The sequence below is a fragment of the Panicum hallii genome, chromosome 3, assembly GCF_002211085.1.
Source record: "Panicum hallii strain FIL2 chromosome 3, PHallii_v3.1, whole genome shotgun sequence".
NCBI classification, from domain to species: domain Eukaryota; kingdom Viridiplantae; phylum Streptophyta; class Magnoliopsida; order Poales; family Poaceae; genus Panicum; species Panicum hallii.
Genome location: NC_038044.1, coordinates 13,615,793 through 13,638,591, shown reverse-complemented (window position 1 = coordinate 13,638,591; position 22,799 = coordinate 13,615,793). Strand labels below are relative to the sequence as shown.

Genomic DNA, 22,799 nt, shown 5'->3' with positions numbered 1-22,799 from the left:
GTACCCCCGCTGAAAGGTTCTCAACTCCTCTCTACCCATTATAAAGCCTGTTGCTTTTTTATTGGTTATAGTTATAGGAAGGTTAATCTCGAGTTAATAGATTCCATGTTTGGATGGGGAAATTATCTTGCAGAAAATGAGCATGGTCGCCAGTCCAAATGATGGAATAGATGGTTTTTGGAGTGATAAATTGGAAATAATGAAGAATGTGCCACGTTGATAAAGCCCAAGGACTAATGTGAAAATTCGAGGGGAGCGAACAATCTAGGTCGTTGATTTGGTTTGATGACATGTTTTCCAGGAAACTAGCCAATCAGAAAGCAGCAGCAGCTCTCTCTCTCGCCAAAAAAAAAGGAAAGCAAGCAGGCAACAGTAGCTTGGGCCCACAGGAAATATTGTTGTACAAAACAGAAAAGTGAAATCTCCAGCTGGACTCGTGTGAACTTAGAACCCAAATATAAAATCCGAACTTCGGTTTTAACCTGATCGGTCTCAATCCCATATTTTACAGGGCAACACAATTTTCCCAGAATTTCACCACTTTCAAGCAGGTAACAGAAGACTAGGGCCAGTTAAAAAATATCAAAATTTCCCACTCCAAACGGTATATCATAAGCCGCCAACATCCCACAGCTGCCCTCAATATGAATGTTACATAAGACAACAGAAGTGCAACTAAACGTGAAAATTGCACAATATGGATGTTACATCACCAAAAGAAAGAAGTTTGCTCTCTGTAATCTCGATTTCAGCAAAATTTGTTGCCCATTCTTTGGCACACTGGCATTCTCAAATGAGTAGACAGAATAAACAGAGAATGCTAACGATTCATAGGTCACCACTGGCATATCAAATGCCAAATATCAAATCCATGACATTGGTTACAATTGATTTTGCTGGTGCAGCAACGCTGCCGGTTGCACGACGGCCTGCATCTCGGTTAACATTTGTGTTAGCCTTCGGGTCATATGGCCGGGGCAAAGCTCCTAGCTGGTTGGATGCACCTGCACTCTTCAGGGTAAGTGACTTTGAAGGCAAGGACACCATGAAACCTCCTTGATTGCTTCCAATTAACCTCTCATCTAACTGCTGACGGTGCACTGGATCAATGGACTTCACTCCAACTATGAGCCCACTGCTTAGTTGGATACCATTTTTCTGAAGGGCCTTCCGAGCGTCATATGAGCGCTTCAAGAACAAATATACAATGGTGAACGCAGTCAGTTTAAATTCATCTGAAACTTTTGAACTTTAATGAAGAGAAAATCCATCTAGAAAGGTAAAATTGATAGTAAAATGTTCTTAATTTAAATACATACCAAAAAAAACATTGCTACCAACAACAGAACTACTTGATGGTAAAGGGTTCAGAGAATTGCTATGTGAATAAGCCTAATAGCTCGATTGTGCCAAGGTTATTTAGCAAGCCTCACTAGCTACGTCTTTTGTTTTTTGTTCTTCCAACATCTACCAACAGAATGCATAGATCCCCACAGACCCATCATCAGTAGCTAACAAACAAACAAACAACAACTTAGCCTTTTGTCCCAAGCAAGTTGGGGTAGGCTAGAGATGAAACCCACAGAAAACAAGAATAAGAAACACAAAAGTACACAAGCCAAAGGAAGGGTTAGGGGTTAAACAAAAAGTAACAAAGGTCACGGTTCAGGTACATTAATTGCTAATCTCCAAGCGCTCCTATCCATAGCTAATTCCTTAGCGATATTCCACTCCTTAAGGTCTCTCTTAACCGTCTCGTCCCAAGTTAGTCTAGGTCTACCTCTACCTCTCTTTACATTATCGCCCCGCTTTAGAACTCCATTACGCACCGGCGCCTCGGGAGGCCTCCGTTGTACATGTCCAAACCATCTCAACCGATGTTGAATCAACTTCTCATCGATAGGTGCCACCCCGACCCTATCTCGAATCTCTTCGTTCCGGATTCTATCCCTTCTTGTATGCCCGCAGAACCAACGCAGCATACGCATCTCTGCTACACTCAGTTGCTGGACATGTCGCCTTTTTGTAGGCCAACATTCAGCACCGTATAGCATCGCTGGGCGAATCGCCGTCCTATAGAACTTACCTTTTAGCCTCTGTGGCACCTTCTTGTCACAGAGGACGCCCGAAGCCTGCCGCCACTTCAACCACCCGGCTGAAATTCTATGTCTAACATCTTCATCAATGTCTCCATCTTTCTGAAGCATTGATCCTAGATACCGGAAAGTATCCTTCTTGGCCACCACTTGACCTTCGAGGCTAACGTCCCCATCCTCATGCCTAGTCGGGCTAAAGTTGCACATCATATACTCGGTCTTGGTCCTACTCAGTCTGAACCCCCTCGACTCTAACGTGTGTCTCCACAGCTCTAACTTCATATTAACCCCTACCCTACTCTCATCAACTAGCACCACATCATCAGCAAAGAGCATACACCAAGGGATATCACCCTGTATGTCCCTTGTGACCTCATCCATCACCAAAGCAAATAGATAAGGGCTCAATGCTGACCCCTGATGTAGTCCTATTTTAATTGGAAAGTCACTGGTATCGCCATCACATGTCCGAACACAAGTCATCGCATCCTTGTACATATCCTTGATGAGGGTAATATACTTAGTTGGAACTTTGTGTTTTTCCAAGGCCCACCACATGACGTCTCTCGGTACTTTATCATACGCCTTCTCTAGGTCAATAAAGACCATGTGTAAGTCCTTCTTCTCCTCTCTATATCTCTCCATCAACTGTCGTACTAAGAAAATCGCCTCCATGGTCGACCTCCCAGGCATGAACCCAAACTGGTTTTGGGTCACCCTTGTCAATCCTCTTAGGCGATGCTCGATAACCCTCTCCCAAAGTTTCATCGTATGGCTCATCAGCTTAATCCCCCGGTAGTTAGTACAACTTTGAACATCTCCCTTATTCTTGAAGATCGGTACTAATATACTTCTCCTCCATTCCTCCGGCATCTTGTTTGACTGGAAAATTAGGTTAAAAAGCTTAGTTAACCATACTACCGCCCTCTCGCCCAGGCATCTCCACACCTCAATGGGGATGCCATCGGGACCCATCGCTTTACCTCCCTTCATCCTCTTCAAAGCCTCCCCGATCTCTGCCTCCTGAATCCTCCTCACAAAGCGTCTGTTGGTATCATCAAATGAGTCGTCCAACTCGAAGGTAGGACCCTCATTTTCCCCATTAAACAACTTGTCGAAGTATTCTCGCCATCTGTCCTTGATCTCCTCATCCTTCACCAGAAGTCGACCTGTCCCATCCTTGATGCATTTGATTTGGTTTATGTCCCTTGTCTTCCTCTCGCGGGTCCTAGCTATCCTATAAATGTCCTTCTCTCCTTCCTTCGTACCTAGCCGTTGATACAGGTCATCAAAAGACTGACCTTTCGCTACACTTACAGCTCGCTTTGCAGACCTTTTCGCTAATCTATATCCCTCGATGTTGGTTGTGCTCTTGTCGAGGTGAAGGCGTTTGAAACACTCCTTCTTCTCCTTAATAGCCCTTTGCACCTCGTCATTCCACCACCAAGTCTCTTTCACTTCCTGCTTGCCCCCCCTACTCACACCAAACACTTCTAAGGCCACCTTCCGAACACATGTCGCCATCTTTAGCCACATATCATCTACATCTGCTCCTTCTTCCCAAGGCCCCTCGCCTAGCATCCTCTCCTTAAACGTCTGAGCCTCTTCCCCTCTAAGCTTCCACCACTTCGTTCTCGCAATCTTGGCACGTTTGTCCCGGTGGGCACGTACCCGAAAACGAAAATCCGCCACCACAAGCTTGTGTTGGGGGACAACACACTCCCCAGATATCACCTTACAATCTAAGCAGGCACGTCTATCCTCTCTCCTAGCAAGGATAAAATCGATTTGGCTCGAGTATTGTCCACTATGGAAGGTCACTAGATGGGACTCCCTCTTTCTAAAGAGGGTATTCGCTAACAGCAGGTCGTAGGCCAACGCAAAATTCAAAACATCCTCCCCCCCCTCGTTCCTACTACCATACCCGAAACCCCCGTGTACTCGCTCATATCCTACATTAGTCGCACCCACATGGCCATTGAGGTCTCCTCCTATGAAGAGCTTCTCACTGATAGGCACGGTACTAACCATGCTATCAAGGTCTTCCCAGAACTGACTCTTGGAGCTCTCACTAAGACCTACCTGAGGGGCATAGGCACTGATCACATTCAGAGCCAAATCTCCAATAACCAACCGCACTAGGATAATCCGGTCGCCTTGCCTCCTAACATCTACAACTCCATCCTTAAGGCTCTTATCGATCAAGATGCCTACACCATTCCTACCCGAGGTTATCCCCGTGTACCAAAGCTTGAAACCAGAACCCTCCACTTCCTTCGCCTTCTGGCCCTTCCATTTAGTCTCCTGCACGCATAATAGTTCCAAAATCCTTGTGCGCTATACTTGAGGATGTGATTATGAAAACATAACAGGTCAATATGCCTCATGTTCAAAGGATAACCAATCCATATTCGCATTTAGACACACGCAGAAAAAACTAGGTGTTCATGGTGGCTCAGCTCAAAACACCATCCTATTAACTGAAAGTGATATGACGAACATTTATTCAACCTTATGGAGACGTGGAAGCATAAATGATTTATGGTGTTGTTACAGTTCACTAGCAACTAAAAAACGCTGGTAAGCAACAGAGCAACCTGAGTTAGAACTGTTTCAGATAACAAATATACAAGAAATCAAACGGTAACACAAAATGGAAGCACGCCAGTGGTCGAATGTATCATTACCTGGTACAATATGTGGATCCAGTTACCATACCTTGGACCAGAGTGATGTCTCAATATTACTCCGCATTTCTCGAATTCCCGGAGAACAAGGTTGGTATCTCCAGTAGAGAATCTGTATAAAAGAGTACAGACGAAAAGAAATCAATTTATTATCATATAAGGCCTACAATTTGGGGTTACCAAATTACTATCCTGGAAAATCAAAACAGGAGCAACCAAATGCCAGGACGGTCAACTCATTAGTCATGACGAAGAGACACCAAAGCTATTTCGAGAACCAAATCTACCATGTGCATACGCCAACACACATTTCTAAGCTAATACAACACACACAAAAAAAGCATGAGCATCATATTCTCACCCGAATACGGTGACCCACTCCTCCCGTTCAGCCTCCCCTCCGTTAGCCACCGGCTCCGTCCTAACCGGTGCTTGCGCTGGGGTCACCGGCGACTGCGCCTCCGCTGTCGTAGCAGGAGGTGGGCTGCTAGGGCTCGCGGGCGGAGGCAAAGCGAGCACCTCCTTCCGGGCCGGCTCCACGACCCCATCCATGGGGGATCCCGGTGCCGAGAGCGACACCCCGCCCCGGGACCGGTCCCATGACGGCGAGCGGCTGGCGGCGGCGCGGGGGGAAGGGGACGAGGCCAGGGGAAGGAGGTCGGAGGCGGTGGGGTCCGGGGAGAAGTCCTCGCAGGCGTAGCGGTCGTCGAGGGTGAAGATGGGCGGCGGCGGCGGCGTGGCGGAGGGGGCCGCGGCGGGGGACGTGGCCGACGCGAAGCGGGAGACGCCGCGGTGGGACGGGATCGGGGAGGCGAGGTCGCGGAAGAAGGGGGACTGCCGCGCGCTGCGGCCGCGGCGCGAGGCGGCGGGGGAGCGGGAGGGGGAGGCCATGGGCGCGGGGCGGAGCGGCGCGGTTGGGGGTTGAGGGTTTGGGCTCCGGAGTTGGTGCGCCCTTGCCCTCCTGCAGTGAGCGGGGCCTGCGGTGGAGGAGCGGGGGAGGCGGCCGAGCTGGTTGTTGCCTGGGTAGGTGCGCCGTGCTCGTTGCGGCGGGGGCGGGGCGCGGAAGCCTCCTCTGCCTGGTTGCTCGCTTTTATTGGGCCGGTCCGCGGTGCCTTGTGACGCTGGCACTTGCCCAATTGGCATGGGCCAGCCCGAATTCACAGTGTCGAGAATAGAAATCTTGGCAGAAATTTCAAACTAGCTCTTGTAACTACTGCGTACATTCCAGTTTTCCAATTCTGAACTATACTTGCACGTATGAACTTAATGCGAACTTTCGCGATGTAGCGTATGATCGTCGTAGTTCTTTCCTCGGCTTAGCTTGTGAACTGTTCTAAAATGGAAACTTAAGAAGGCATTACCATTACAAGTGCCGTTCGCCGTTCGGGGCAACTTGCATGTTCGAGGAAAGAATCAGCAGGAACACTTCATGATAGTTCAGGAATCCCGTGTGATCTACCGTTTTGAAGGAACCAGGAAGGCACGCAGAATAGCCAACAGAAACGCAGCTACATATGCTATGAATGCTTGACGAGAAAGGCTACCATGCCCAATCCGTGAGAATTACTGAAGTTTCACGTTTACTCTTGACACACGGTACAGGTAAATAAGTGATACGTTACTTTTCAGCGAGGAACTATAGTACGATACCTACTCCTAACTGCAAATACCTTTCCAGCGTCACAAAAGTGCATCAGGATGAAGCATACAAGATTACGAACAATAACATTTCATATCGACCACCCTGAAACTAATCTTCACGAATCACTCCAGGTTAACCTACAAATGGCTACAGCTGGCATCACCCTGAAACATTCTGGCATCCAATTGCATACAGAATTACAGCAATTGGTTAATTGTAATGCCTCAAACAACAATTGGATCATAATATTGCTCCATTACCTCAACCCAGCAATTGGTTTGAATCTCAAACGAGCAAATGTTTTGGAGCTAATCAGAAACACAGTGAGCTCTTCGTAGGCAATATTCTGGAGAGAGACAAAACATAATGTCCAAATTTAGCACTGGTTATGCCCAGAAAGTAATAGTCAAATGTATGATGGAAGCTGCATGAAGATACAATTTGCGTCAACAAGTACTGCTGTTTCTATAATTTCAAAAGGATTCTCAAAGTAGTACTATGTTGGCAAGATGCAAAACAATCACAAGAATAGAGGACTGACCATCTCAGGGAAGCAGATCACAGCAAACGCAATTTCCCAGTAACTGAATCGATGTCAGCTTTCCTCCCTGCACAAGTTAATTGCAGCACACATCCCCAGGTCATGAAAAATTCGTGTTGCATTGGCACAAAAGAAATCTAAGGATTTCTCAAATTCAGACATACAGTTTAAGCTTGCAAATTGAAAGATAGATAGAGAGATAAAAAGCATTGAATTCTGAACTTCTGATTGAGAATCTAACCTGGCCCTATTGCAAGAACTGTTTTAGATCCAGCCAACACCTACAAAGAAAATAAGCGATGGTTAGGGTAGATGGAACCACCTCCATTTGATAATATTGCTGCCACCCTGTTTCTTATGCATGGAGGATGGAAACATCACGTCATAAAATCAAAAATGGCATATAAGTTTAAAAAAATAAGCATCCGGAAGGAAAAGCCCTGTGCAGAACTAATAGTTGAAGTATATCATTTTAGTAAGAAAATTACCCAAATCATGATAAATCAAGTAAATTTTAGACTATGAATCACTTGAATATGTTGAATCTCAGAAATCCAAAAGGATGGTGCTTTCTTGATGTTTGCGGTGGCTACCAAGAGGGCTAATTTTACAGATCAAAATAGGTAGAACCACGAAATTTAAGGAATGAACCTGTGTGCGGCCTGCATCAGCCACAATAAACGTAGGGATACCTCGATGTTCTGCAGTTTCCTTTAGCCTGTTCCTGATGATAGAGCACGTGCCGGGGGGGGGGGGGGGGGTATGTTAAAGTAAAATTGAAATGTATGCATCGCCATCATGTAAATATGCTCAACGGGAACGTAGGTAGTACTAACATTTCCTGTTGATTCTTGCATGTCAAAACAATCTTAGCTTGTCCAAGTTGCTCCCACTGTCTCAAAAGACCTCGATTGCTGCAAATGATATATCAGATAATGGAAAAAAGAACTAGTTTTCACAAAATACTGAAGAGAACAAGGTAGACAAATAGAGGACCGACCATCAATTTCAGTCTCTACATTTACCACATGTCCACATCACAAATTATTTGAAAAGTTACCTTTTCCTATGAAGTGTTTAGTCGACAACATAGCAAACAGCAAAAGGGCTAACACTACAGTTAAGGCCACATATGGGTGATGCAATAGCTAAGGCCTCATCTCTGGAGATTCCACAGATGGATGATGCAATAGTTAACGCCATGTGGCCAACACAATGGCGCAACTATTCAGTGCTTAAAACTCAGTGGCTACTTAGAGAGGATAGATTAGTTTGTGAGCCTTTAACAAATATACAATAAAGAAATGTCAATACCTTTGCAGAAATAAACTAAACATTGTTGTGATCCAACAGCATTTATTCAGTGAAAACTTGTCAGTATCAATCATGTGCGTACCTATGCAAATTCAACCCTACAGACGTGTAACACTAAGGAAGATTTATGTTTCTGAAGAGAAAGGTGTAGATTGGGACATCCTTCAACTAAAACTACCTAATGAGGCAAGATTGCAAACCGCATTAGCACCTTGACATCAACTCTGCATACAAGCCAGTCGCTGCATCTGCAAGTGATTAGCAATGAAAGATATGTAAATTGTCTTAAAAGGTTTTTTACATAAAACTAAATCAACAACTATCCCTATTGGCCCCAGAAATGGCGCTGCTCTGGCTAAAATTTGGTCACTGCAGAACAGATGCAGTTTATGTATTTTATTTTAGCAAGGTACATACAATTGCCTATGGATGATCAAACAGTGGTGCATCCAAAAACAAACGGCATGCGTCCACTAGGAGATGAACTTACGAGCACATTGAGACGCTATTTTCCCAGCCCCCATCTTGAGGTCCTGACGCACGACCAAAACCTGCAAATCGCACTGCCATTACTGAGAACAAATCCAACTCTATTGTTGTGGGACTCTAACAAAGCATTATTACACCGAAACACAACTCGGAAGATCAACATCGACAATCCTCAGCAGTACATAATCGTGTAAAAAACCATACGGCGCATGGCGAACGATAAGATTTCAGGACCAGAGTCCAATCAATCGAATGTGGGCTGCATATAGCGCGTGCCGAACTACCTGCAACAACAGAGACCTCCGCGTGTCTACTTACGCCGTACACTCGCAGCTCGACTTACCATCTTAAGCTCTTCGCCGCCGGAGCCGGATGAACCCTTCGACGCCCGCTTCGAGCTGGAGCCGCGCGCGGGCGCCGCGGCCGGAGCCGGGGCGGGTCTTCCTTTGGGTTTCCACGACGAGGACAGATCGAGGAGGAGGCCGAGGAGGAACCCGATGGCGAGGCCCGGGAGGAAGTTCGCGGGGCGGAGGCTCGCCGCCAGCCACGGCTCCTCGCCCTGCGACATGGGAGTAGCTGAGAAGTTAGGGTTTAGGAACCTATGGAGAGTACGGGGGTCCCGCTGGGTGGCGCGTACCTTCCTCCGGGTGGGGTTTTGCGGCGAGTTTCGCCGCGGCGGAGGAGCCATGGAGGATGGAGCTCTCGTGTTCCGGGGAGAAGGAAAAGAGGAGAGATGCGCTTGTCGATAACACTGGTCGCTGCATGGGCCGGATGGCTGCGATGTGCGCAGCGGACCATCGGGCTGACACAACGGCTGTGCTCACTTGGGCCGTATGGGCTCGGTCAGTATGAGGGCCGAATTTTATGGCATGGCGTCGAAGAACACTAGTGAAAGGGAGGCGGACAGCAGATTACATACATCTATCTTCTCTCTTCGCCTAATTTGTTGCAATTCCGCGGTGCTAAGCTTCGTTTTCAATTTCAAACGTGAAAGCGCTCGCCGATCGATCGATCGATCGATCGTCGTAAGAAAAGCGGATGCGGAGCTCCGTGTCCGATCGTCAAGCGAATTTTGGTGCCCGTTGACCAAACCATAAGGCCTCCTTTTCTCTCGCCTTTTTGTTGCCAAATTTTCTGCGGTGCGTGTCGGTGTCAACCTCCACGGCCCCGGCCCCCCGTACGTGACGAGGCAAGGCGAAACAGAGTACTCCCTCCGTGAAAGATACCGAAGCGCATTACGCGCTCTGTACCAACAAGAGATTAGAGCGACGTGGGCAAAACACAAACGAAATTAGCAGGGCTGCCCCTAATCGTCTTTTCTCTCTCCATCCTCTCGAGCACTCATCATCACTGCTCTGCTACTCGACCTGCGCGTAGCCCGTCTCGTTCCCAATCATTGCACGGAGGATTAATAATCGAGGAGGCGCGCACCGCTGCTGCTCTAGCTCGCCGCGGCGTGGCGGAACAGGCAGCAAGCGCGGCGATGAGTCCCGGCATGGGCTCGCCGCGCCCGCGCGCACGTACGCGCTCGCGGCGCGGGCGTGGAGCCAGGCGCGAGGACGGGCGGCGCCACGCTAGCTCGCGCATTGACCGCCCAGCCCAGCGCGGCCTGCCTGCCTGCCCACCACCACCACCGCGGGCGGACGGGACGGGGACGGGGAGGAGGCGCCGAGGCGGGGGTCACGTCCGCGGCGACCCCGCCTCACATGACGCCTGACATCGCCGCCAGCTCGCGCTCACGTGGCCGGTGGGAGCCGCGGCCCGTCGTCGCCTCGCTTTACTGGCCGGGCCGTGGTGAACGTGGGGTTGCAGCTGTGGGAAATTGGAGTGTTTGGCCCGTGTGGCTGTTACCGGAGAAACGGGCAAGGCTGAGATAGGGGCAATTCCAAACTTTGTATTTTGTGACGTTTTCCCGTTGTCGTTAGTTTATTAACTTTTTCACGTAACTAAGTTATTAATCGGATTGTGCACATACAATTATCTGCGTGGGTACTATGTTTCTAAATAAAGTAAAGTGATATTTACGCTTCAAATTATATGCTATCAATAAACCGAGAGTAGTGGTAAAATCTATCTACCAGATCTGAATCATAAACTTAGCCCGGGTTAATAGTCGGATGTATACACCGACCTCGCCAATCATAAGATATGTCGATATAGCTTTCTAGAGATGCTAATATGAGCTAGGTGTACGTTCACAAGGGTTCACGAGGGTGAATGTGTATCCATGTATGTTAGTATCTACATATGTACTATGTTGCGAAAAAAATACATAACACTGTAATTTTTCAAGCTCTAAATAATATATGGATTATGTTAACTCTTAGCTCCGTGTAATTAGGTAACTCCTCTTGGTTGGTGAACATTGATCATCAAATTAAGATCCAGCGTACCGGTTGTTTCCTCCTTCCTTGTGATAGACACTTAACCACCTAGGTTTTGCTTTCGTGCCCTCATCATGCTCCTTCAATTACCAGTGGCACCCTACCGCTAGATTCGCTCTCATAACCCGACACCACCAAAACTATCCACCTTTTATACCCTAGTCACCAACAGAAGAACCCCATCCGTTGGATGTGATGCTAATCCCACTATCAATACTTTGTCCTATTTTCGGGAAAGAAAAAACACTTTGTCATATTATCATGGCCGAAACCTCCCAGACATCTCCAAGCCCGAGTTCCCAGCCTCGAAAAAACCTCATCCGCAATGTTGGCCATCAAAGGAAAGGAAAATGATGGCGCCGAGTAAGGAAACCTCTCATTTACATGCAACCAGGGATGTAACCAGGGTTTAGGAAGTGTCACAATTTTTTTTGTCACTATAACTGAATACTCTATTTTTTTTTCTTTTCTATGTTACAAATAAACCTTTGATCACATTGAACCGAATAATAGCAATAACAATGCTTGTTAACCAGACATAATAAATCTTATTGAAGTATAGACATGTCGTCCTCAAGGACACTTTTTTTATATGGTGTAGCCTGATCCGACAATGCTCTTAATATCATGTCTTCCAAAAAGATAATGCAAGAAAAAACAAATTGCTATCTCAAGCTCGATTCCCCCACCCCCCACTCCCAAGCTTTTAGATAAAATCCTCCAATTTATAATTGTAGTCTGTAGACTAGAAAGATCATGCCGCTTGCATGTTAGTGCTAGGCTGCTAGAGGTGCTATTAGATTTTTTTCCTGTAGCAGTGCCTACTGTGCTTAGCCTATCTTTTTCTCCGCAACGAATAGCAGAGTTCTTACTATGGTTATTTGTGTACTTATAGATGTTTTATCGAATCATTAGATGAAGTTTGAAGCGGCGTGGGTGCTCAACTGGTGGTGCCTCGTGATTCCCGTCGCTGAGATAACTAAACTAAAAAAGTGGCCCCAGCACTGTCACGCCTTTCGAGGCCAATCCACCTCGGGATCGGAGACCTTGCGGGGCCGGACCTTATCTGACGCAGTCACGCAGCCCGCGTTATTTATCACCACCCCACCCCCCGCCCGATGTCTCACACGTGTCTGGCGAAGCGTCACCCGACGGCCCAAGAGCGAGAAGCGGCCGGCTCGCCCACGTGGTGGTTACGTGGTAGCACGAGGAGGGGCCAGTGACGCGCTCAGACCCCGGCGCGCTCGACGTGGCGCAATCACCGACGTCGGTTAGTCACCCTCATCCTCTAATGATGGTGCTAATAACGTGGGTGATAACATCTTTTTAACGCCGTGTTAACTTATACACTTGCTCAAGCGCCGATGTGGGCTGATGATTCACCGTGGACCGTGTGGTAGATGTATCTTAGGAGATAGTTTTTTTTTTTACATTTTTACAATAAAAAATGATCGGTCAATGTAGCATAGCACAGTAGCACACGATGTTAGGTTTGATTACCATCGTAGCTGCATTTTTGTGTAGACAAAGTCCATGATAATTTAACATGATGTGCAATGCTATGATGGCACAACATGTGATGTTACTTTTATATGATGGTGCTCTCTTCTCAAGTGCACAAACACAGTGGCTTTGATATCCTCAAATGTGTCTGCCATCTCCACATGTCAATCAAAATCCGAATTCCAAGTTTAACATCAGTAGAAATAGTACCAATTGGACCTCTTGCTGATTATGCATCTAACTTCCATACAAAACTTTTGCAGAAGAATAAAAATCCCTAATATTTTTTTGCTACATTTATATATGGTTCACCATCGAGAAATGTGAATTGCTGATAAATAGGGGTACCAAAGTTATTTTTCCCACCACTAATCTGTACTAAAATTCGTAGAACTGCATTCTTTTGTAGGATTGAGAGAGTATACATAAACATCACATGCAGACATTATAAATTTTTAGAGACTTAAGTAATATGAACATGTGCAGATTGACAACACTGAGGGTAGCAACCTAGTTTGTCATAAGGCAAGTTTTATTTGTCTTTGACACAATCAATACCTAGCACTCTATACATATCAACAAAACAAGAATTACTTTGTTAGATTTATCATGAAAAATATTCTCATACTATAAACTCTTTCAATTAAAATACTATATTTTTTTATAGATATTGCTAGCAAAAGCATTATATAAAAAACCATATCCATGTTTTAATAGATTTGTATTTGTGACGGGAGGAATGCAAGCTTTAAGGTACGAAACAGTATATGTACCTCAGCAAATTGTAGCCGTTTTGGCCATGTGGTATCCAGAAGAAATTGAGACGACACTTTGCTTCCATCTGCCATCAATTTCTCCTTGTTTTTTCTTCTCTCGAATAGTACCACTACAGTTGTCATCCTCCAACTGACCGAGAAGCCTCCAAATATTCATTTATTTTCTTGTGCCCTGTTTGATTCCACCATTAATTTATAGATTTTTTTACTGCTATAAAAAGAGATATTCTCATTTTTAACCGGCCATTAAAGCTGCCTATAGTAGTTTCCAGCCGGGGGAGGGAGTGGCTGTGGGCGGCTGTGGCTTTATTTACTCCTCAAGAATCGTTCATCTCTGCTGACCTCCCTCGTCGTCCTCCTCCACTCCGCTCTCCAACGCCACGACGCGTCCCAATTAAACCCTACTCCTCTCTCTCTCTCTCTCTCTCTCGTTATTTCCGCCTGCCTCTCGCAGAAAAAATCAGACAGAATAAGCGGAGGGGAAGGGAGAGGAACAAGGAAACAAAATCAGACAGAATTCTCTGCGGTGAATGGAGGTGCCAGCCGAGTGCGCGGGCGGCGGGAGGGTCAAGAAGGAGGCGGACCTCTTCCTCGTCGACGACCTACTGGACCTGCCGTGCGACGACGAGGAGGAGGAGGTGCAGGAGGCGGTGGTGGAGGGGGGCGGGGGCGAGGGTAGTAAGGCGGGGGATTGTGGCACCGGCGCCGGCGGGGGTGGCGGTGAGGACGGTGCCGCCGGGAACGCTTCGAACGATTCGTCGACGGTGACTGCGCTAGACAGCTGCAGCAACTCCATCTCCGGTCTCGCCGACGGGGACTTCTCCGGCGGGCTGTGCGAGCCGGTAAATTCCTCGCCTCTCGCCCTGAATGTCGCGTATGTTTGCATGAATTCCGGCGAATTGCTCGAATTTCTCCGCGATTTCTTTGAAGAATTAACGGTTCCGATAATCCGTCCAACTATCACCGGCACCCATTAAAGTTCTCCTTGAATGGAGGAAACGTCCCGTGAATAGTAACTGATGGAGCCTGCAGCCAAAAATAGCAGAATCCTAAACGCTCCCCGCACTCTATCTGCTGCAGTCTGCAGGCGCCGAAAATAGTTTGGCACTGATGATTCAATGAGTTTAGCGGCGCCATTGCTGACTCGTTTCTTGCTCTGAATCTCTGCGCAGTACGACCAATTGGCGGAGTTGGAATGGCTGTCCAACTACATGGGGGAGGACAACTTCCCGACGGAGGACCTCAAGAAGTTGCAGCTCATCACCGGCATCCCGCCGGCCTCCGCCTCCGCCGCCACGGCATCCGTTCCCGCTCCCGCTCCCGCGGCCGCAGCAACGCAGCCCGGCGGCGGCGTGTTGTCACCGGAGGCGCCCGTGCCAGGCAAGGCGCGCAGCAAGCGCTCCCGCGTGGCTCCATGCAGCTGGGCCTCCCGCCTGCTCGTGCTCCCGCCCACTCCCGCCTCGCCGCCGTCCCCGGCGTCCGCGGCCATCTCGCCGTCCGAGTCCGGCACTGCGGCGCCGGCGTTCCCGGCCAAGAAACCGTCGAAGCCCACCAAGAAGAAGGAAGCGCCGACGACCTCGGCGCCGAACACCGCCGCCGCCGCCGCGGCGTCGGCCGGCGAGGGTAGGAGGTGCCTGCACTGCGAGACCGACAAGACGCCGCAGTGGAGGACGGGGCCACTGGGCCCCAAGACGCTGTGCAACGCGTGCGGCGTCCGGTACAAGTCTGGGCGCCTCGTGCCGGAGTACCGCCCGGCGGCGAGCCCGACCTTCGTGGTGTCGAAGCACTCCAACTCCCACCGCAAGGTGCTCGAGCTGCGCCGCCAGAAGGAGTCGTACCCGCACCCGCACCCGCACCCGCACCCGCACCACCAGTACCAGCCGCAGCCGCAGGCGCTGGGGCACGTTGGCGCGGGGGCCGCCGCCGGGCTAATGCACGCGCCTGGCCCGCTGCTGCTCGACGGGCCGGCGGGGCCGCTCATCGGCGACGACTTCTTGATCCACAACCGCATAGGGCCGGACTTCCGTCAGCTCATCTAGGGACGTCGCCGCCTTTGTTTGCTCTAGAGTTGATCCAATAGCCCAGGAATAATGCAGCAAAACCAAAAACAGATCTTTTTTTAGGAGGGTTTTTCTCCAGTTTTAATTATCTGCCAGCCTTTTTTGGAACCCTTATTTTTGTTTCTCTCCATTTCTCGGCTTTTTCGAGCTTTTTAGACTCTTCTCAGATTTTGAGTTTCTGACCCCTTAGAAAATAATTCTAGGGAGTTACTAGTTTCTTAGCCTTTTTTTCTTCTTTTTTCTCTCTTTGCTAGCATCTTTTGATTTGTATAATGCAGAGCTCCTAGAGGAAGAGTAAACAAGCAGTTTTAAGTTCAAACTCCAAAGCTAGCGTGAGACTTCTACTTGTTTATGTGAATCCCAATCTTGTCTGCATTTCGGCGAGCAAGATGATTCGCTCGCGCCGGTGAACCGGCCGGTGGTAACTGGCATGATAAGGTTCGCACAAACTGTCACAATTCACAGGTGTGGTGTGTGCAGCCGAACCAAAGTACGAAGCACTCCTAGCAGCTGGCTAGGGTGAGAAAGGCGCACATGATCATCAGAATCTTGCAGAGAACACAAAAGACATCTCATCTCATTCTGAATGGTCAAGTTTTCTCCCCTTTGCTCAGCCTTTCTTTCACGAAAATCATCACACCGCGACCGCCGGCATTTAGCTAGGGCCCACATGTCAGCCAGCTGCATACGCGATGGTGAAAGAAGCGTCGCTGTACCTGTAGCAGTGTGCAGAGTGTGCTATTGTGGGGCTGGATACGGTTGCAGGGCAGAGCATTCGCCATTCAGCATTGGATCCAACTCTAACCACTTGGCTGTGAAAAAAGTTTGGTCGGCCTCCGTTGGATCGATCCTCCTCGTTTGGGCCCATTTTTGGGGTGATCGGCCGGTACGTACCTGACCACCGAAAGCTTCGAATTACCTGCTGGGTGGATGCTGCATTGCTATCTACCCCCTCGACGCGCTGACGATGTGCTCTACCTGCTCTGCCAAGGGCCTGACACTTGTGCGCAGAGCGCCCACCGGTAAATGCCACAGGGCCATGGCAAAGCGCCAGCTGCCCAGGACATGCATGTCCTGACGCCGAGGGGTCGACGTCTGATGGATTTCGCCTGAAGCAAAGGCGCTCATCACTCTACTCTACTGCTTTTATGTGAGAATTTGCTTTGCTTTTTTTTCCCAAAAAAAGAAGAGAATTTCCTTTGCTCAGTTCAAGATAGATACAAGCAGCAGGACATGGCGGACCTGAGAGTAGTTAGTAAAGATGGTCTGCCACGGTATGATTGTACACCCGGTACATGTTAGGAAAAACGATAGCTCCTTAGTCCTTATCGTGCAAACGAAGAAACCCTAGCGGGTGTCCTGGGTATACCTTAATGGCATACGTGCAGCAACATCGGTTTCCGGAAATCGATGGTGGGTGCTCTCACCCTATGGCCAAAAATGCGCAGAGCTTTCAGAAGTTCGATGCCACCATATTCGTCAGGGTTCAGAGTTCAGATAGTTGGGTGAAGTATTGAAGTTGCTACCACAAGTAGTATGTGCCATCTGAATTTCCGGTAACCATCGTTGCCATGCCGTGATGCAGGTATGATGATAGCTGTATGCAGCAAACAGGCCGATAGATAGCTACGTCCGGGGGAGGCTAGCTAGGAGAGTCACTGAGTGTGACCCAAATTTAGTCAGCACAGTTGGGAGGGGAACACCACGGCCGGGTTTCTCGTTCCAGCAACGGAAGATGGCTGATGCCCTGATCGATGTGACACCAGGCGCGACGTTATGGTCAGACCGCGGCGACGAAAGATGGAGCCCTGCTTTTTGTGAAGCCGAAGGCACCGGCACGGGCGAGCCCGGGACGGGGGGGCCTCACATGCATTGGGAGCCAGCGCCGCGGCGCCCTTGTTGGTTCCGGGAGACGGCAGGTCGGCCGCGCGGCCGGCACGCGACGCGAGCCAGGCGCCCGCGTCCAACTTTTGGTCCCGGCCGGACGAGGAAAAATTCCTCCCACCGGCAACGCAGCAGCTTTGCGAGGAGCCCGACGACCCTGAGCACGTGCGGGCACGTGACGACGCGCACGGCCCCGCACCTCGTCGGCGGCGGTGGGGCCGGCGGAAGCACCCGCACCGCGCTGCCCACCAGCGCGAGCGAGAACCCCATGAGTTACGCACGCGACCAGCGCCGCGCCTAGCAGCAGGTATCACCAACAGGGCGACGCGAGTTGCAGGAGCCAGCGGCCCCAGGCGGCCTTCCATCCATAGTTCCATGGCGTCGCGCCGGCAGCTTTCCCGTGCCGCGCGTCCGTGACGACGCCTTTAACCGGTCCCGTGCCTGTGTACGTATCCAAGACACCTGCGGATCTGCGACGTGTGTTCACTGAAACCGGGAGCTACCGCGCTGCCCACCGCGTGCGTGAATGGCCAGCCGCTGAATTCTTTCGGTTACTTCAGCGGGAGCAGGAAACCGAGCAAAGCCTGAAAACCAGGCAAGGTTACTCTAGCGGGAACGTTCTCAGCAGTTTCGTAAGCTCGTTGCGATTGTCAGGAGTGGAATCGGTTTCCACTGTTTTTATGGAGAGATGAGCATAAGTTTGGTGTAGAAATAGCTTCTAATTTGCAAATATGCAAAAAAAGTCCCATATTACAATTCTGAACTTTTTGGTTCATGAAGGGGCTAAAAGGAAACGCAATGTTGCTAGCTGTGTGTTGTTGTTCATACAGCAGCCTACGCGCCGGGCGCTACTTTCGGCCCAGGAGAAAAGGCCCGTTAGTGAATTATCTTGGTGGTTTTTATGTATGTGATGTGTGCGGGACTGAAGGGGTGAGCAGAGCACGCAGTTTCACTGACAACGGTTTTTTTCCTTCTACAGTGGAGTTGTAGCATCGGTGTAGGTGGGTGAAGCAGAAGATATCTCATGACGCTCCAAATAAAGTGAAAAAAGCGAGTGTAAAGAGGATCATATTTATCGCCAGATACATCTCGTGAGTCTTCTCCTGCACTTTATTATAAGTTGTACGTCGAAGCAAGAACATGTTGCGTATCCATGCATATAGCATAAGGACACATATTTATGATACATGAACCTGAAATATTTACATCTTGTCGCAAGTACCTATCCTATGTGTCATAAGTGTGTGTCACGTGACTATTTGGTTGAAGAAGTTCTCATAGAACTACATTATGTTACTTGTGTAGGATCTAAGACCGACTCACTCGTATCTTGATCATTGGTTCAATACAATCTTGACCACTTTTCTCATGCTTGTTATAACTGCTAGGAGCCTAGGACAACTACTTCTAGGACCATCAAGATTCGACACCATCTTGTCCACTTTTGTCATGCTTTCACAGCTAATAGGAGTCTAGTACAACTACTTTTAAGGATATGGAGATACTATGGGCGGTACGCGAGAAAGATTGTAAGCTTTATAGAAGTGGTTTTCCTTTCCACTTATGTACATTTCGATGTTTACATGTGGCAGATGTTGTGTTTAATCTGTTCACAACTCTCTTATAATCTTATTAACTTGGATATAAGTCCACATCACTAAATAATTAACAGGTCTTAGATAATGAGATATGGAAATGGAACAAACTTGAAGGCTCTCTGAGTGCTAGAAAACTGTTTAAATATGCAGACACAAAACTAAAGGAAACTGCACTCAATATTTGCATTTTTAAGTACGGATCTGTATACTTTATATATATAGCATATTAATTCAAACTACTGTAGTCAAGTGGACACTTTCTGTTTACCTCAATAAAGGAATTGCAAAGCTGTTGGTGAATAATGGACTGATCACCTATATGTTTTAATTTCCAGTACACATTGGTAGCTGTCTAATTTCTGCTAACTATTGCTGTCCATTGCTATTGTTCAAGATCAGTCCTGCCTTATAACTTTCCTAGCCACTTAAATTTGTTAGAGAAACGTCAAAGAATGCTATATACTACAATCAACATCTCTTTAAACTCATTTTATTGATTGTTTCCCCTCCACACTAAGGAGTGCTTCTCATAGACAGAGATAGCGTTAGCGATATCTATCAGACTGTCAATTTCCCTTCAAAATTTTCTCTCGAGCTCCATGTCATTGAGGATTGCTTCACGTCTTCTTTACCAAAAAACTATGCAAAGGTAAGAACAAACGTTCACCACTGGCAAAATAGCCGTGGAGCTGCTTCAAACTTATGCAAATGTTATAATAGTACCAACTAAGGTAATGCCTAATAATGCCTAATACATGAGTATCTGGATGGATTCAAGTTATGACGAGAAATATGTTTAGGGTCCGTTTGGATGTCGATATTGAAGAGTTTGGCATTGAATTGGATTGGATACCAAATCAGACTAGCTTTGGAAGTGGGCAGTAATACCAAAGCTATTGTTTGGACATGAAATTGCTAGACAGAATTCAACTATAGACGAATACTGATTCACGTTTGGATGTACATGCTGTGAAATTGGAATCAGCCCGCAACAATTGCCCGCTGTCGTCTCCTCTTCTTCCCCCTTGTGAAGCTCCGGGCCAACACGATACGAGTAGGGAGGGCAGCGCTGGGGAGGAGTTCGGCTGGGCGGAGCTGCAGAGGAGGGGCCGAGGATGGCACGGCGGAGGGTCTCGGCGGTGCGAGTCTGCGCTCGACAGCGGAAGGGCAGCGCAAGGATCCGTGCGCGGCGGCGGAGGGTCACGGCGGAGGACCACGAGAGGGAGGGGATCGGGGTCATGGAGGAGAAAGAGAAAGGGAGAAGACGCAGAGATGGACGGGAAAATGATTCCCCCCTAATACAGAGGGGGTTGGCTTGGTATTGTAAGCGAAGGGTTGCATGAGGGTGGGGTGAATGCTGTTTGGTATTAAGGTTCATTTCCAATTCTGAATTCTAGGATATCTAAATAGCCGATATTCGGAGCTATCAATGTTAATTCCAAATTCTGAGGCTCTCGGTATCTGCATCCAAACCTGGGATGCAAGTGGCTATTCGTTCTTAAAAGACGGAACGATGTCATCATACAAGCTTAGTAACTGTGATATGGCTGGTGTATATATGACGACATCGTTGCTGCTCGTGCATGCATGTACAGTTAGCTAGCCTCCCGTGCGCTCGGTTTTCCTCGTGTTTTTCTCATTTCGCATGCCTTGTTGCCATGTGATTCCAAAGGACGGATGCTGTTTGAGGCTGTAGATGATGTGTGTGCTTTCCCTGTTGCTCCTTGCTCGATGGCGTGATCTGCGTAAAACAAGCACTCATCATGCTGCGATGGACACACCGCGGCCAGGAAATAATCAATGAACCATCGATCACCTGCTACAGTAGTTATTACAAATTGCAGGAGACACCGAGACAGCAGGAGGTGAGAGACTCAGAGCTCCACTTGGTCACTTGCTCTGAAACCCACGCCAGCTCCTCCTGCCAGCCTGCTCCGTTCGGGTATCTATCGTAGGTCAGTCGTCACCATGGCACCGGCGAAAGCTTCGTCTCGGCCAGGCACAGTAGCACGGATGAGCGAGGACGACAAGAGTGACGATCAGAAAAGGAAAAGAAAAGGAAAAGAAAAGGAACGGGGCGGGGAAAAGGCGCTCATCGTCCGGCGGGAGATCAGCAGGTTAGGCGATGAAGCTCTGTCATGGCAAGCCAATGAGCATCCGCGCATCCCGTGAGGCGCTTGCTGCAGTCACAGGCGCGCGATCTCGACACCCCGTCCTGCTTGTATGCTGCTCGATCCACGCATCCGCCATGCCTGCAAATGGGAAAGCCAATGAGCACAACCTTAACCTCACGATTAAGAGTGGACTCGGCGGATTAATCATCAGAATCCCAGGTAAATAATGATGGGCGGAGAGACAGTGGATCGGCTCTTAGCCTGAGGCTTACTCCACTAAACAGTGGCCGCAACTGACGCGACAGAGATTGAAGCAAGCAGGTTCCAAGCAAACAGTGGCCTATACTCCTATAGCTAGCTAGCTAGCTAGCTGATCAGTCCGAGCGAGAGCTCGATCGAAAAGATCTACTAGCTGCTAGCACACCGTGGCCACCGTGCACTTTTTTTTTCTCACTCTCTGTTTTTTTGAAAGAAATTCTCTCTCTCTGTTAGAGGAGGAGGATGAACATAGCAAAGACGGCTGGATGAACAGGATATTTTCTGATCCCGTGGAAAAGAGACGTACGCTTTTCGGGTAACAATTGCCCGGCCCAAGTTGCTCGAGATCGCCAGGAGAGGTTCCTCCTCCCCTTTTGCGCCGCACAGGATTTCCGCTTTCCGGGGATGGATCTGCCTGCCTGCGATGCTGTGGGCGGGGCCGGGCCAGCCCCCGCCGCCGCCGCCGCGCGCGCCTATAAATAGGCCCCCCGGGGAGACGTCGCCAGCCGCAGCCGGCCAGCCCGTGTGCGCAACAGTGCAAGTGCAAGCTGCCCGCCCGCCCGTGTGCAGAGGTGAGGTGACTGGTCGGCCAGGCTAACTAACTACCTCGCGGTAGCAGGCCGTGTAACAGTTGGTTAAAGAAGCTTCGAGAGGTCGGGTCCATTCCGTTCCGTCGTTGGCCGCCGTAATGCCGTGGCGCCTAGCGAGGCAGACCGAGACCCCCACGGTAACGATCCCTCTTCGTCACCTGCCATGTCGCGCTGGATCGAGAGATCCTGATGAATTGATGCGAATAATAATTTGCACGTACGTGTACTGACCTGGACGAGGTGTGTGCTTGCTTTGTGTTGCAGCGGTGGGGCTCGTCGGAGGGCGGTGACCCGGGGGCGGACGGCGGCGCGGAGGCGCGGAGCGTGCGGTGCGAGTGCTGCGGGATGGCGGAGGATTGCACGCCCACGTACATCGGGCGCGTCCGGGAGCGGTTCCAGGGGAAGTGGGTGTGCGGGCTGTGCGCCGCGGCCGTCACGGAGCGGCAGGCGCGGGAGCCCGCGCTGTCCGTGGCCGGCGCCGTGGAGGCGCACGCGGCCATGTGCGAGCGCTTCAACTCCACCGTCCGCCTCAACCCCAAGCTGTCCCTCGCCAGCTCCATGCGCGACATCGCGCGCAAGAGCGGCCAGCACCGGAGGAGGAGCATGGACGGCGCCGCCGCCACGCCGTCCGCATGCGGCGGCGACAAGCTGGCCCGCGCAGCCAGCTGCGCGCTGCCCTTCGTGTGACGACGCAGGAGCACGGTCGACGGGCGCGCCCGCTCGGTCTCGGCCTCCTGCGCTTGCCGTGATATATATACATACATATATATATACATATATATATATATATATATATATTGTGTGTGTGTGTGTACGTACTACCAACTGGCACGCAACATGCATGTGCATGTGTATATGTAGTG

General features: G+C 49.3%; 3 protein-coding genes and 1 long non-coding RNA gene across 6 annotated transcripts; 2 read left to right on the top strand and 2 right to left on the bottom strand.

Annotated features, from left to right (window-relative positions):
• Nucleotides 1–563: 563 nt before the first annotated feature.
• Nucleotides 564–9,553, bottom strand: LOC112886127 (probable peptidyl-tRNA hydrolase 2). Of its 3 annotated transcripts, XM_025951918.1 has the most exons (10): nt 9,407–9,553; nt 9,113–9,328; nt 8,771–8,831; nt 8,492–8,528; nt 7,803–7,880; nt 7,618–7,690; nt 7,208–7,247; nt 6,988–7,033; nt 4,784–4,895; nt 564–1,188 (listed from the first exon to the last, which is right to left on the bottom strand). In XM_025951918.1, the coding sequence occupies exons 1-10, from the start codon at nt 9,455–9,457 to the stop codon at nt 850–852; spliced, it is 1,053 nt and encodes a 350-aa protein (XP_025807703.1). In that variant the 5' UTR covers nt 9,458–9,553; the 3' UTR covers nt 564–849. The 3 variants fall into 3 exon arrangements, with proteins under 3 accessions (XP_025807703.1, XP_025807701.1, XP_025807702.1); XM_025951916.1 differs by lacking the exons at nt 6,988–7,033; nt 7,208–7,247; nt 7,618–7,690; ... (3 more) ...; nt 9,113–9,328; nt 9,407–9,553 and adding an exon at nt 5,145–5,986; XM_025951917.1 differs by lacking the exons at nt 6,988–7,033; nt 7,208–7,247; nt 7,618–7,690; ... (3 more) ...; nt 9,113–9,328; nt 9,407–9,553 and adding an exon at nt 5,145–6,005 and having other exon boundaries at nt 1,055–1,188; nt 4,815–4,895.
• A 4,206-nt stretch (nt 9,554–13,759) lies between these two features.
• LOC112884142 (GATA transcription factor 12-like) lies at nt 13,760–15,842 on the top strand. The gene is made up of 2 exons (XM_025949492.1): nt 13,760–14,274; nt 14,605–15,842. The coding sequence occupies exons 1-2, from the start codon at nt 13,963–13,965 to the stop codon at nt 15,469–15,471; spliced, it is 1,179 nt and encodes a 392-aa protein (XP_025805277.1). The 5' UTR covers nt 13,760–13,962; the 3' UTR covers nt 15,472–15,842.
• Nucleotides 15,843–20,433: 4,591 nt separating this feature from the next.
• Nucleotides 20,434–21,781, bottom strand: LOC112887930. Its single transcript, XR_003227660.1, has 3 exons — nt 21,654–21,781; nt 20,791–21,226; nt 20,434–20,715 (listed from the first exon to the last, which is right to left on the bottom strand). It is a non-coding gene; the product is annotated as an uncharacterized LOC112887930 (long non-coding RNA).
• Nucleotides 21,782–22,034: 253 nt separating this feature from the next.
• LOC112885240 lies at nt 22,035–22,623 on the top strand. Its single transcript, XM_025950886.1, has 2 exons — nt 22,035–22,073; nt 22,201–22,623. The coding sequence occupies exons 1-2, from the start codon at nt 22,035–22,037 to the stop codon at nt 22,621–22,623; spliced, it is 462 nt and encodes a 153-aa protein (XP_025806671.1).
• The last annotated feature ends 176 nt before the right edge of the window (nt 22,624–22,799 follow it).